At 39.4% G+C, this 15981-nt stretch overlaps 1 protein-coding gene across 12 annotated transcripts in view; it reads left to right on the top strand.

Annotated features, from left to right (window-relative positions):
• Positions 1-15981, top strand: part of fryl (furry homolog, like) — a 634639-nt gene that overhangs the window by 460574 nt on the left and 158084 nt on the right. For all 12 annotated transcript variants that reach the window (XM_041198439.1, XM_041198448.1, XM_041198467.1 and 9 more), the window contains 7 exons: positions 835-1094; positions 2587-2727; positions 6855-7023; positions 10160-10247; positions 12396-12508; positions 12903-13053; positions 13890-13993. In XM_041198439.1, the coding sequence (XP_041054373.1) occupies positions 835-1094; positions 2587-2727; positions 6855-7023; positions 10160-10247; positions 12396-12508; positions 12903-13053; positions 13890-13993 (1026 nt within the window). The remainder of the gene's footprint in view (positions 1-834; positions 1095-2586; positions 2728-6854; positions 7024-10159; positions 10248-12395; positions 12509-12902; positions 13054-13889; positions 13994-15981) is intronic.

Below are 15981 nucleotides of genomic sequence, written 5' to 3'. Positions count from 1 at the left end.
GGAGGGGTTTGGACAGAGTACATCGGGAGAAATGATTTCCGCTCATGAAAGTATTGAGAACAAGAGATCACAAATTTAAAGTAATAAGCAAAAGAAGCAAAAGCAATATGAGAAAAACTTTTTCATGCAGTGAGCGGTTAAGGTCCAGAACGCACTGTCTGAGAGTGTGGTGGAGGCAGGTTCAACCGAAGCATTCAAAGACTCTTAGCTGAAAAGGAAGAATGTGCAAGGTTATGGGAAGAAGGCTGTGGAGAATGGCACTAGGTGAATTGCTTATTTGGAGAGCCAGTGCAGACACTATGGGCTGAATGGCCTCCATCTGTACTGTAACAGTCTGTGATTCTGTTTCTCTCATGGTGGCCTGAAAAGCCAAACATCCTTCTCATTAGGGTCTGTTCTACAATGTCACTGACTAGGGCATCGAATAGCTTCAGACTTCAGGCTGCCCCGAGAACAGCTGTGATCTGCCTGATGGATGTCCAGAGTAAATAACAAACAATACCCAGCAGTTTCCTTTCCTATTAAGTACCATTTTCGGTGTATTTCATCTATGGTGTGCTTTGACAGCACCTTGCCAGTATTTCATCACCAATTCAACATGATTGATTTTAAAAGTTATGACTTGTTGTGTCTTTTGTCCCAACATGTGTAATTTAATTTGTTTCTGATCATACTTGCTATTCCTTCATGATGTAATTTTATTTTTGCTGAATTCCTTGTTAATGTGATGTTAGACTTGTTACTAAAATGGTTTGTAAAGTAATTTTGAACCAAACAGAAAGTGCTGCAAGCTGTAGCTTGGGTTTTAAAATATTATGCTTTTAACCCTTACAGAAGTAAGTCACAGAATCCAAACAGCCCACCCTGCTGGTCGGCAAGTGATGCTGCACTACCTTCTGCCCTGGATGAATAACATTGAATTGGTAGATTTCAAGCCCTTGCCTTCAACAAAAACTATGGATGAACCTGATGAAGTGTATATGAAAGACAGGGAGATGATGACAAGCAGCAGACGTTGGCTGAGGGGTGAAGGTTGGGGATCTCCACAGGCTACTATCATGGTGCTAAATAACCTGATGTATATGACAGCAAAAGTAAGTGTGATCTCATACGATTCTGTTCTCATTCCAAAGCAAATCTGCAATATTATGAAAAATATTTCAAGGCACACTAGGAAATCTGTTTGTAAGCAGATAAATGCACCCTAACAGTTTTATCTCATTAAAAAAAAACTTATTTTTACAAACAGTGTAAACTGATTTTTGGGTTTGCATTAGGGAGTTCTATTTCTTACAAAGCAAAATACTTCAGATGATGGAAATCTGAAGTAAAAACAGAAAATGCTGGAAATACTCAGCAAGTCAGGCAATATCTGTAGAGAGTGAAACAGTTAACATTTCAGGTTGATGGCCTTTCGTTAGAACTAAGACACTGCCCTCAACACATCGATGCGGATGATCAGCGGTACATTGAAATCAACACCTGTACAATGGCTCAGTCCTGTCTAATATCCCACCTCCTGACATGCGCTGGAAGGTTAAAATACTTAAGAGTTTCACTGCATTGAAGCCTACCCAGACCTGCCAATCCATGGACATCTTCAGAACCTACTGCAAACCATTCTGGAGCTCTGAATGTTTTGAGCATTGCAGGCTTTGACATAAAGGACAAACTGTGCAATCTCTTGACTAACACCAACATTGGCAACAAAGATCATGATCCGACAGTAGAGCTTTCAGGTTTTGACCTCCCTCAAACAGCAGTTGACACTCAAGGATCCGCACTCTCCATGCAAGGACATCACACCTCCTCCACAAATGGAATTTCAAAGGCAGCCCAGCATGCAACTGGTCATCCAGATCAGCCTGTTCACCACATTATGAACGACTGTGGCTTACACCAAGATTTGCCACAGGATTCAAGGCAACTCACCTAACAGCACACAGTGCTTTGACTTGGCTGTCTAACTTGGACTTGAAATTGTAAAACTGCAAGATGTCATTTAGTAGAAAAAGAAGAAAAACTGGGAAAATTTCACATTTCTAGCTTTTTCCAGCTGTATTTCTTATTGGCATTGATAACAAAATTATGTAGACAGACTGAGCAATGCACCTTTCCAAGGCAGCCTGAGATACAGTGCCAGATCTAAAAGGCTCGCAGTCCCAGAAGTTGTTAAGTCAAATCTGAAGACTGGGCATTGGGGGATTGGTCTGGCTGAATTTGGGAATTTAAACTGTAGAGGTGTAAAATATGCCAATAACCTCAGGAGGAATATTGCGTTAAATAACGTTTTCACATATGGTGGTAGCTGAAACTGAAAAGGCATATTGTAAAAATAAAAATTTTTCTAACGCTATGTGTAATAGTGAAAGTTTGAGACTTGACAAGCTATTAATGTTGCAATTTTCTTGGGTTAAAGGAATCCTAACACTGTGATGTTTTTAATGTGCCTCAGTTTTGACAGTAAGATATAGAAAATGCACTTAATTCCCAGAGGCAAAAGAGCTATATTCAAAATAATATGGTGTCAAAAATTTCATGCCATTTTTAAGCTGCTTGTAATGTGCAATTTTCTTTTCTTTGCAGTATGGTGATGAGTTAGCATGGTCAGAGGTAGAAAATGTATGGACAACGCTAGCTGACAGCTGGCCCAAAAATCTAAAGATAATTCTGCACTTCCTTATCAGTATGTGTGGTGTGACAAGTGAGCCCAGTCTACTGCCATACGTAAGTAAATACTATGTACTTCTGAAGATATAAGTAGGAAGCAATATTTGTTTGTTGATTTCAAAACAACTGGTTAGTTCCTGTTACTATCAATTGTGCCATCAGTACATACTGCTTTACATTTTTCTCCCTGTGATGGGATAGTTTTATAATACATTTTGGCTTGTAATTTTTTTTAAAGAGTATGAGAAACAGAAATACAAGTATTAGTAAGGAATGTATATCCTTGTTAGCCTTTAGGGGAATAGTGTTTCGGGGAATCTGGGGGAAAACTCTCCACTGGTTGGAGTCTAAGTAGCACAAAGGAAGATGATTGTGGTTGCTGGAGGTCAATCATCTCAGTTCCAGGATATTACTGCAGGAGTTCCTCAGGGTAGTGTTCAAGGCTCAACAATCTTCAGCTGCTTCGTCAATGACCTTCCTTCCATCATAAGGTCAGAAGTGGGGATGTTCGCTGATGCTTGCACAATGTTCAGCACCATTCGTGGCTCCTCAGGTACTGAAGCAGTCCATGACCAAATGCTGCAGACCTGGACAATATCCAGGCTTGGGCTGACAAGTAATATTTGCACCACACAAGTGCCAGGCAATGACCATCTCCAACAAGAGAGAATCTAACCATCACCCCTTGTCATTACCGCTACCAACCCCACTATCAACATCCTGGAGGTTACCATTGACCAGGAACTGAACTGGACTAGCTACATAAGTACTGTGACTATAAGAGCAGGCTAGGAATCCTACATATGAACATACGAACTAGGAGCAGGAGTAGGCCAATTGGCCCTTCAAGCCTGCTCCCCCACTCAATAAGATCATGGCTGATCTGATTGAATCCTGTGGTGTGTAACTCACCTCCAGACTCCCCAAAGCTTGTCAAACATCTACATGGCATAAGTGTGATGGAATATTCTGCACTTGCTTGGATGAGTGCTGCTCCAACAACACTTAAGAAGATTGAACCATCCAGGACGAGGTAGCCCGCTTGATCGGCACCCATCCACAAACATTCACTCCCTCCCCCACCAACACACATTGACAGCAGTGTCTACCATCCACAAGATGTACTGAAGCATCTCACCAAGGCTCCTTAGAGAGCACCTTCCTAACCCACAACTGATACCACCTAGAAGGACAAGAGCAGCAGACACATGGGAACAGCACCAACTGGAAGTTCCCCTCCAAGCCACTCACCATCCTGACTTGGAAATATTTCGCCGTCCCTTCACTGTCGCTGGTTCCAAATCCTGGAACTCTCTCCCTAACAGCACTGTGGTAATACCTATATCACAGGGACTGCAGCGGTTCAACAAAGCAGCTCACCACCACCTTCTCAAGTGCAATTAGGGATGGGTAGTAAATGCTGGCTTAGCCAGTGACACCTACATCCTATGAATGAATAAAAAAAAATTCTCGTTTTCTTGTACATTTTACCTCAGTTTTTCATTTGTTACTTTCAATACTGCCAACATAGGGCAGAATTTTGCCCTTGATGGGCGGGCGGGCACCACCGGCTCGGCGGCAGGCAGCCAATCGCCACCACTGAAACGGGCCCCGCTGCCATTTTAAGTGGGCGGGCCAATTAAGCAAAGTGTTGCCTCAGGGAGATCGCTGAAAGGCTGGCAAATATAAAAAATAGGAACAATAAAAAATTCATTAACATGTCCCTCTCATGTGAAAATGTCACACGAGATGGGACATGTTAATGAAATAAACAAGAACTTTATTAAACGTTTTTAAAACCGCTATCAAACCTCATCCCGCCACTGGATGAGGTTTGTACAAAAATCACCTACCCACCTGCTTGTTGGTCCCTTGAGGAAGTTCGCACGGGCCCCTCAAAATCGTCGTCCCGCTGCATAGTGCGCCCATCGACCAAAATATCACGATGCCATGCGCTGATGTCGGGCAGGTGGTATTTGCCAGGCTGACCAAATCCACAAGGGAAAATTGGCCATGCTATCACACCAGTTTTGCGATTTGTATTTAATACAAGAAGGCACTGAAGTCAGAAGTAAAGAGTCCACTACCACCTTTAGAGATTTTGAAGATGAAATTAAAACATTTATTAACAATAGAAGAACAAACTTAAACACACACAAGGTTACAGTTACACAGTTATAACTGTTCCAAAAATTCCTACTTAATTAGACTCCCAACTACACGCCCGCTTTAAGGGAACATCCAGATAGATTCCAAATTTATAAATTCAGCTAGCAATATTACCACAAGAGTCATCCAGCAATATTACCACAGCATCCACTGGACAATGGAATTCCAAAGGCTTTTAACACAACTTTGGTTACTAGAACAACAAACTTCTGCAGGGTGGCTAGAGGTTTTTCCCCCAAGTCTGTTTCACACAGTCACCTTTCAAGATCTCACACGGCCACACTTCACACAGCCTTCCATCCTTCTTTAAATATATTTTACCGCTTTTAATTTGTAAATCCTATTGTTTCAGCCTGCCTTTAGAAGTTACTTTTCCCAGAATACATAAATCTTTCATGTTATCAATATGGCCAGCACTTTTGGGAAAAATCAACGCAATAACATTGCCTTATTTATCTTGCCAGTTGTAAACATTTTTCATGTCCCTTCGAAAATCAACACTTATTCACTTATCTAAAAAAGCAAATTCCATTCACACTGTGTCTACTGACCTCGCCCTTGCTTACTCATCTCCATTTCAAATACCTGTTTTGCACCTAACTCCTTTGATACTTTAAACCATGCTATCTATTCGTCTGTAGTTTAATTAAATTAGCCACACACACAACCATATATACACACACACACACACACACACACACACAAACATAATATTCGGAAAAATATGATAGTTCCTTGCCATTGCCCATCAACCAATATCACCAAAGCAGATTATCTAGTCGTTATATCATTGCTGTTGTTGGGAACTTGTGTGCAAATTGGCTGCTGCATTTTCTACATTACAGCACTGACTACACTTTAAAAAAATACTTTATTGGCTATAAAGTACTTTGGGACATCCTAAAGTCATTTTATTTTGTGGTGGTGTTGCTCCTGACTGTTTCTTTTGGGACCCCACAATACAAACCATACTTGGTGCTGCATCATCTTCGTTTATTTCAATGTTGCTGTATAGAGTGAATTTCGCCAAGTATAGTTTAATGATAGCCATCCATTGTAACAAGACACTAGATGAGATGACAAAATTGTCAGCAATAATAGAATACAAAGATTTGAATGATGGACGTGGTTATAAATACTAGAAAACTCCATACTTGTACTTGAAAATAATACTAAGAAATGACAGGCAAATTGTAGTTGAAGGAGAAAAACCCAGGAAATGTTATTGTTAAAAAGTAGACTGGATGTAAGTAATCAGCTGCAACACTATCCTACAAATTTAATACACTCAGTCAAGTTTACTGAATTTGCTAGTTGGGTGGACAGTCACCCAGTTTTACTTTCATTTTGTATTTTTCTTTGATTTTTTTTTTGCTTTTCATTGCTCCATTTCCTTTTCCTTTATTATTTTTTCTTTCTCTCTTGCTACCTTATTTTGCTTTCTACTAGCTCCACAGTTGAATGTTTCATACTCACGATGGCAGAGTGTAATAATGCTGTTCAGGATTATCACTTATTGGTGATATCGCTCAATAGCCTGTTGAAACTGTAAAATCTTTGCTTAGGAATAAATATTTCTTCAATCTGTATTAAACATTCTTTCTCTACATGTAATGGTAGCAGCAGTGCTGCACCATTGACTGTTACTGGGTTGTGTGCAGTATAGTGTGTGCTGTATAGCATGTCCTGCCCCATTTACTTAATGAATTTGGTGATAACTGTGCCTCCACAAAAAGGGAAAAACTAAGTTGTCCTAAAATACTAATAGATCAGATCAATGTAGAATTAAACTATATTGAGTTCATCAAATATTCCAACATTGTTTATTGTAATATTGTTAAATTGAGTATGATTTTATGGAGTAATAACACAACAGAATTTGTTACTGCTATGTAACACCTTGGATTCAATAATCTAGTTCACTGAGAAGGTGGAAAAATTGAGTCTGCAGAAATCACAAGAAAAACTTTGTTTGAGAATGTTACAAAAATAGTTTTTGTGTTTGTCCTACACAGATCAAAAAAGTAGTTGTGTATCTGGGCAGAGATAAAACGATGCAGTTGTTGGAGGAGCTAGTGGCAGAACTGCAACTGACTGATCCGGTTAGCTCGGCTGTTATTCACATGGACAACCCACCCTACTACCGCATCACCTCTAGCTACAAAATTCCCTCCATCGCCTCAGGTAACTTTCATTTGGCAGGATACCAAAGTTGATATTTTTAAGTCTCAAACCTTTATCACTTGTACACAAAAGAACAGATCCTTTTTTTTTGTTATTTAGTCTGTACTTAGCTATTTATGAGCCTATAGCTCAGCTAAGGAAAAGTTAAGGAGACAGGAATTTTAGTACAATCTGAACTCACATGAGCTTCCTCACAGTGTCATTGATGAATACTGTGCTATAAACGAAGAGTGAAAAAGGAAAACTTTTCTGGGTCTGCATTATGAAACTTTGGCAAGCTTTCTTGTGATCAGTATCAAGTTTCTCCTGTCCCACTGCCTTCAGTCAGGGAGTTTGATTCAAATCTTGTTGGGAGGTGTTTTTCTTCAAGGTGGGAAGAATTGGCTCAGTTGATTTTAGAATAAATATGGTAGTTCCAATCTTTTATTTAAAACAATTGTGTTCAGAGATTCATCTTGTCTAGAATGACAGTTTAAAGCACTGGTCAAGTCATGGTCTGTAACATGACGAATTGGAAGCTCTGGTCTTTTCTACAGCCTATAGTAAAGAGCGCATCTAGAAATGTAGTACAAACATACAAATTAGGAGCAGGAGTAGGCCATTCGGCCCCTTCAAGCCTGCTCCGCATTTAATAAGATCATGGCTGATCTGATTGTGGTCTCAACTCCACATTTCCATGTACCCCTGAAACCCTTTGATTCCCTTGTTAGTTAAGAATCTGTTTATCTCTGTCTTAAAAATATTCAATGACCCTGCCTCCGCCACTCTCTGGGGAAGAGAGTTCTAAAGACACTCAATGCTCTGAGAGAAAAAATTATCCTCCTCTCTGCCTTAAATGGGCGACCCCTTATTTTTGAACTGTGTCCCCTAGTTCTAGTCACCCTCACAAGGGAAAACACCTTTTCAGAATCCACCCTATCAAGTCCCCTCAGAACTTCAAAAAGATCACCTCTTATTCTGCTAAACTCCAATGAATACAGGCCTAGCCTGTCCAACCTTTCCTCATAAGATAACTGCTGCCCCACCACCCCCATCCCCATCCCAATACCAGGTATCAATTGAGTGAACCTTCTCTGAACTCTTTCTAATCCATTTATATCCTTTCTTAAATAAGGAGACCAAAACTGTACATTGTACTTCAAATATAGCCTCACGAACGCTCTATACAAATGTAGCAAGACCTCCCTATTTTTATATTCCATCCCCCTTGCAATAAACAACAACATTCCATTTGTATTAATTAGCTGATCCAAGGAGCACTGTGATCAGGGAGGTGTGTCCTCTTATCTCAGACCTGCAGTTGCACCAATCAGCATTTGAGGTTTGAGTGAGATTTTTGAGCTGTTTTCATCCAGTTGATGTAATTGGAATGAGCTTATAGGTTACCAGAATGTGGTGTTCAGTTCTGCTTTTCACGTGGCTGAAGAATTGGTTTGAAATGAAGCTATTATTAGCTCCTGGAAGAACTTGAGGCGACCGCCTTTTTTCTTTCCCACTTCACCCCCCCCCCCCCCCCCCCCCCCCCCCACCCCCCACCAACCCCAGTCAATTCTTCATGCAAGGGCCTCAGTTAATACCAGAAGCTGTTTTTTTTTAAAAAAAAACCTTGCATTATTGAATGCAACATATACAGAGCTTTGTTCTCAGCTGATGCCCTTATATGTAGGTTTTATTGTAAAACCTTCTTTATCTTGGGTCGATTGAATTGGGGTTTGTCACACTGTTGAATTCGATAACTCCTAAACTTCAGCAGCTTGTTGATTCGGAAAGAAGGAGGAGAAATATTGAGATCTAGCACCTGTAACCAATATAAACTGGATAATTATCCTTTGAGATTAATGCCCAAGTACTTATGTTTAGATCCACCCTTACCTGTTAAGCCTGAACTTTCAAACAATGACTTGGTTCTGCGCACACTTTGTTTCAGTTTGGTTCAATTGGTAGCACACTCACCTCTGAGTCAGAAGGCTAGGAATTGAACACACAACCTAGGATGACACTTCAGTCCATTACTGAGAAAATCATACATTGTCAGGGGTACTGTCTTTTGAACTGAGGTGCTTTCTGACTATCTAGGCATATGGCCTAAAGGATCCAATGATATTCAAAGAAGAACAGAAGATTTCTCCTGGTATCTTAGCCAACATTTATTTCTCAATCAACGCTACTAAAATGTTACTCATATACTGTTGCTTGGACCTTGCTTTGTGCAAGCTTGCTGCTATTTTCCAACATAACAAATAGAATTCAAAAGTAATTCATAGAACTGTAGCACAGTACAGCATAGGAAGCCATTTAACCTACCAAGCCTGTGCCAGCTCTTTGGGTGAACAATCCCATTAGTCCCACTCCCTTGCTCCTTCCCCATATTACTGTAATTTTTTTCTTTTTTTTTGAGGAAGGTGCATTCCAAATCCTAATGATTTGTTGCATAAAATGTCACCTCTGGTTCTTTCATCAATCGCCTTAAATTTGTGCCTCTAGTTTATTGACCCTTCAAGCATTGGAAGCAAATTCTCTTTGTCTTTCTTATAATTGTGTTATGCAACCGTCAGGATGCTTTAAGGCAAACTTGATGAACCTTGGTTGTCTTCGTTCAGCAATTTCCATTTTTCAATGTCATGGGGTTTAATTAACAAAATAATTCGCTCTATATATGTGTCTACGGACTTATTGTCATCAGTACTACAAGTTTAAATGACTCCAAATTTTACGTACAGCTGAGTGTCGACCATTGAGGTGATCAGGTTTGCTTCTGGTAAATTTAAATCCACTTTGCTTTTTAAAGATCCTTTTACTTGTTTTCAAGAAAAAGCAAATAGTATCGTTGAATGAAAATACATATGTGACTTAGAATTGTCTGCAACTTAGTTAGGAACATTAATGAACGAAATAACTGGCAAATGCAACAAAGGAAAGTTGAGAAGTATACTTGATTATAATTTAGCTTAGAGACAAAATCCAGTCTGTCACTTATGAAGTTTACAGACGGATTGACATTTTTCATACACTTGTAATTTAATAGTGAAGTTTTATATATTAATTTTTTTCTTAATTCTGGTTTATTATTTCATGGTAAAATTGCATTTCTTCAATTTGACTCCTTCAATTTCTTATCCATTTCTGTTATGTGCAGGTACCACTTCCAGCAGCAATACAATGGTGGCTGGGCATGATGGTAATCAGGATAGTAAGCTAACAAAGGATTCTGCTATTGATGATAAGTATGTACTTCTGTTTCAAAAAAATACTGTATTGTAATTTCTTGAAATTTTTGTGGGTTTATTAATTTGGCAATTGTGTTGAAGTTGAAAATTAAGTTGCTGTTTTATCTGCCTCTAATATCTCTGTAGAGCTGGTTCTCACTATTTTTCATCTGCTTCTATCTCATTTTCTTTGAGGCAGAGCAGGGGAATTTGCCCAGTATCTTGACCAACATTTATTCCTCAACCAACACCTACAATAGACGATCTAGTCATTTATTTCATTACTGTTTTTGGGAGTCTGCTCTGCGTAAATTGATTAGCTAATTTCCTACATTACAACAATGACTAAACAGCAAACATACTTCACTGATGTTAAAGACTTTGGGAATTCCTGAGCTAGTAAAAGGTACTGTGTAAATGCTAGACTTTATTTTCTTTATTTCCCCTGGTGCCTTACTTCTTTTGACTTCGTCCACATCCTTCATCTCGTCAATGCCTTAATGATTCAGTAAAGAGGAACACAAGGATGTCCTGGGCTGACTCACCCTTCTTTACATATTGACCATTGTTCTCTTTTTGCTTGCAGTGCCTGTCATTTCAATTTACCTTTAAATTTACAATGGTGTGCTCGTATCTTATCTTAAATGGGATGACTTGTAAGTGGCCTACATGCACCTTCTGGGTTGCTGTGCACTTGCGTGTCTTTGAGAGAGCATAGCAATTGATCCGTCTCAAATGTCATTGGCTCCAAAGGGCATTTACTGATCCAAACTTACCTTCTGTCCAATCTGGTGTACAGTATGTTGTAACATCGCTGTTAAGCATTCTTTTTAAAAATTCTTTCATGGTACGTGAGTATTGCTGGCAAGGCCAGCATTTGTTACTAATCCCTAAGTACCCTTGAGAATGGTGGTGAGTTGTCGTATTGCTGCAGCCCAGAAAGCTCTGGGGCTTTTACCTAGCAGCAGTGAAGGTACAGCGATATAGTTCCAAATTAGAATGGCGTGTGGGTGTTCCCATGCGATTGCTGCCCTTGTCCTTCTAGGTGGTAGAGGTTGTGGGTTTGGAAGGTGCTTTTGAAGGAGCCTTGGTAAGTTGCTACAGTGCATCTTGTAGATAGTACACACTGCTGCCACTGTGCGTCAGTGGTGGAGGGAGTGAATGTTTGTTTAAGATGGTGGATTGATTGCCGACTAAGCAGAGTGCTTCATCCTGGATTGTGTCAAACTTCTTGTGTTATTGCATCCGCATACATCTAGGCAAGTGGAGAGTGTTCCATCACACTCCTGACTTGTACCTTTTAGATAGTAGACCGGCTTTGGAGAGTCAGGAGGCGAGTTTCACACTGTAGTGTTCCTGACCTCTGATCTGCTCTTGTAGCCACTGTATTTATATGGCTAGCCCAGATAAGTTTATGGTCAACAGTAACACCCAGGATGTTACTGGTGGGGAATTCAGCAATGGTAATGGCATTAACTGTCAGGGGGAGATGGTTAGATTCCCTCTTGTTGGAGGTTGTCATTGCCAGGTAGTTGTATACTGAGTATTAGTGAACATTGCCAGTTCTGATCTTATAATGGAGGGAAGGTCATTGAAGCAACTGAAGGTGGTTGGGTCTAGGATACTCCCTGAGGAACCCCTGCAGTGAAGTCTTGGGACTGAGATGATTGGCCTCCAACAACCACAACCATCTTCCTTACATGCTAGGTATGACTCCAACCAGTGGATAACTTTCCACCCCAATTCCCATTGACTCCAGCTTTGTTAGCGCTTTTTGATGGCATACTCAGTCAAAAGCTGTGTTGATATCAAGAGCAGTCACACTCACCTTACCTCTTGAATTCAGTGCTTTTGTCCATGTTTGGACCAAGGCAGTAATGAGGTCAGGAGTTGAGTGGTCCCGCTGGAAACTAAACTAAGCTTTGGTGAGCAGATTATTGCAGAATAAGTGCAGCTTGCTAGCACTGTCAACAACACCTTCCGTCACTTTGTTGTCGATCAAAAGCAGACTGATGGGGTAGCATCAAAATCTTTCATCTAAAATAATTTAAGGAGGAAGTATGCAAATTGTCATGAAATTAAAAACTTTGCATGAACTTTTGTTTCTAAGTTTTACACGTACACATATGTGGACCATATATTAAATTAATTGTTTTTTCTAAATAGTTATGGACATCCCGATATCTATAGTGGGCTGAATAGTAACCTAAACCGGCAGCATCACCGGCTTGAGTCTCGTTACAGCAGCAGCTCTGGAGGATCCTATGAAGAGGAGAAGAGTGCGTAAAATAATCTCAAAATATATTATAAAGCATTTTCTAGATCAACGTGAAACCCCTTTAAGGCTTCAAGCATATAACATTTGGTATTTGGACTGTAAGCCTACTGGGCAATTACATCATTAATGGTTAAGATCATATAACCTGTATTTGTAAATAATTTATAATTCTAGAAATGTAAATTTTAGCAAATATATTATTAAGATTTGCAAGACACTGTCTCATCTTCTAATCCTATTTCCTTATTGTTCAACTGAATCTGAATGCAAGGAGTATTCATTTTACATATAGTATGTAAAATGCTAAAGACTATTCTGGTGCCTGGGAAGGAACTTCAGTCTGCCATTTCAAGTGCCTGTGCTAATTCCACTATCCCATTCTGTGTATTTAATAGGTGACTCTATGCCCATTTATGCAAACTGGAGGCTGAAAGTGATGGAGCTCAACAAAGCCGAACCATTGCCATTTCCTCCCACTGGCGGAAGTTGGTCGCCACTGGCTGATTATCTGCCTGAGACTGGTACCCCAGGGGTACCACTGCAGAGGTCAGTGAACAGCGTATTTAGATAATACATGAATGCTTTGTACAAACTTACAATTAAATGATTCCAACATCCTATATACGAAATTACCGAAGCCATATGTATTCAGCATATTATGTAGCCAGTGTGGAGGAACGCAACGGCAAGTTAAATTCCTAGAATGGGTGTGAACTAACTTGTTTCCATGTCATCCATGTTGGATTTTTAATTGACACAGTATTTTAGTGCCACAGTTCGGATAAGCAAAAAACACTTAGATTAGCTTATGATGAAGTCAAGTGGATGACCTTCCTGTAGAGTACATTTTTTTCCACGGTTGATGTGAGTTATTTTTGCCTGCTTCAAAGCTTCTTTTAAATTATTTGCACTGACCTTATCAGAAAAGTAGTTATTTTTGAACCCATATGCTGTGGGAACCAACAAGCTATAGTCAAGACTCAGTAACAGCTGTACTCCACAAGGTGGCAAAAAATCATTAGAATGGAAGTGTTCCATTCCCTAGTACTGATGTCCTGTTTCTCAGTGACCATAAGAATTCGTAAGGGAGGAAAACAGACAGATATTTTGGATTTGTCTTATAGAACTACTGAGTAAAATGTTCAGTATGTTTCGTTTAAATGAGTGAATATTTTCCAGTATATAAACTTGTTTTAGTAATCCATTTTTGTATGTCGCTCCTCCTCACTGGGATTGTCAATGATCTGTCTTGCAATTAAATGAATCTATGCTGTAAAAATTCAGCAGTTAAATTGTTTCAATTTTCAGAAATCTATTGCTAATATTTTACACAGTTGCATTTCTTTCCTATGGTTCTAAAACTGCAACTTTTTTTTTCTTAGGTGTAACATAGCAGTGATCCTTCTAACAGATCTAATAGTTGATCACAGCGTAAAGGTGGAATGGGGGAACTACATGCATCTTTTGCTTCATGCAATATTTATAGGTAATTAGAAAGTAAAAATGTTTTGCTTTAACCACTGGCACAGGATACTATTGTTAGGGTGATCTAGGACAGGTTGATCAAATAAGGGCCCGTAATTTCCTGCATGCTAATTTCAGCCGTACCATCAAAGAGAAACTAAATTTAGACAATGTTATAGGAAAGTTACCTCTCTTCATTAATTCAGCAAAGTCACAAGCGTAGTAGCAATCATAAAGAATATGATTTTTACTAATATATTCTATAAAAGGAAGGGGGGAATTGGAAACAAGCCAAGCAGTGAATTGGAAACAAGCCAAACAGTGTTGCTTTTGAACACATGTGAAAGCAATTACACCCTGTTTACCGATTCTGTACATGCTGATGTGTTAAAATTTCAAAGAATCTCATAATGGTTACAGCACAGACAGAGAGCATTTGGTCCGTTGTGTCTATGCTGGCTCTCTGAGGGAGCAATTCACCTAGTGCCATTCCCCCACTTTCTTCCTGTTGCCCTGCACATTCTTCCTTTTCAGAGAATAATCCAATTCCTTTTGAATTGAACCTGCTTTCACCACATTTTAGGTAGTGCATTCCACATCCTAACCCCACACTGCATGAAAAAAATTTTCCTCATATTGCCATTGCTTCTTTTGCCTTAAATCTTAAATCTGTGCCCTCTGGCTCTTGATCCTCCCACCAATGGGAACAGTTTTTCCCTATCTACTTTTTCCAGACCCCTCGTGATTTTGAACACTTCTATCAAACCTCCTCTCAGCCTTCTCTTCTCCAAGGTAAACAGTCCCAACACTCTATTTATGTAATTGAAGTTCCTCATTCCTGGTACCATTGTTACGATCTCAGTAGAGGCCAGTAACTTTTTTTAAAAAAACAAATTCGAAATCCTAATTATTTACTAAAAGAATGGAGTCACAAGATTCCATGTTTCAAAAACAGAAGAATGTTTATTATACAAGAGTCGAACAAAGCAAACTTAAATACTATCTTTGCTAATCATCGATACCCTATAACCAAGAATCACCATAAGTTAAACATGAATTAACAGGCAAATTATGGTTTATTTTAAACTATAAATTACACCTTCAATGGCAGATTCAACTAAGATAGATCTTACAAATGGGCTCAGCAGCCCAGACAGTTTCTAGGTAATCAAGTTCAGTCACAAAGTCTTTCAAAACTCTGTTTCCCTACAAAGAATTTCAGCTCTGATCTGTCTAGTCTGATCCCCAGCTGACAGCAGTGCACAACCAACCTGAGTTCCACAGGCACAGTCTTAACCAAAAATGGCCCAAAACTGTAGAACCTCCTCAACTTGGCCTAGATGGCATGGATACACCAATGTAACCTGCAAGTAAGAGAAACAGTTGCAGCTACTTGTTCGCAGCTTCTGCATCTGGCCTCTTCTTCAGCTTGTCGGTACCACTGGACTCATCAACTGCTTCTGTTGAGCTTGGATGGCTCTGTGTGCTTTATGTAGGGTCAACTAAATTCAATCTCCCCAGAAGTTTTGGTTTCCAGTTTGTTTTCATATCCTTAAAACTGGGAGGGTCAGTTTCCATTTTCAGTTAGGGCCTGCCTCAAAAAAAAACTTTGAAACTACAGATTTCAACATACCATTCTCATGAATCTTTTCTGCACTGTCTCTAAATCCTTTCTAAAGTCTGGCACCCAGAACCGAAGGCAATAATCCAGCTGAGGCTGAAGCAGCGCTTTATACAAGTTTAACATAACCTTCTTGCTTTTACACTCTGTGCCTGTTTTAATAAAGCCTACGATACTGTATGCTTTATTAACCACATTCTTAACTTGTGCTGCCACCTTCAATGATTTATGCACATATATCCCTCTCCTGCATTTTTGTGTACATATTTGCTTGACTTTGTATATTGAAGAGTGCAACCCTTTCAATAATTCTAGACATTTGTTTATCTTTTTATGTTTGGGTTTGAAATATTCACAAACAAATTTAACCTATCATTCATTCATTCATT

This window comes from Carcharodon carcharias, chromosome 1 (assembly GCF_017639515.1).
Source record: "Carcharodon carcharias isolate sCarCar2 chromosome 1, sCarCar2.pri, whole genome shotgun sequence".
NCBI lineage: Eukaryota > Metazoa > Chordata > Chondrichthyes > Lamniformes > Lamnidae > Carcharodon > Carcharodon carcharias.
The sequence above is the reverse complement of the archived record's forward strand: the minus strand, read 5'-3'. Positions and strand labels throughout refer to the sequence as shown.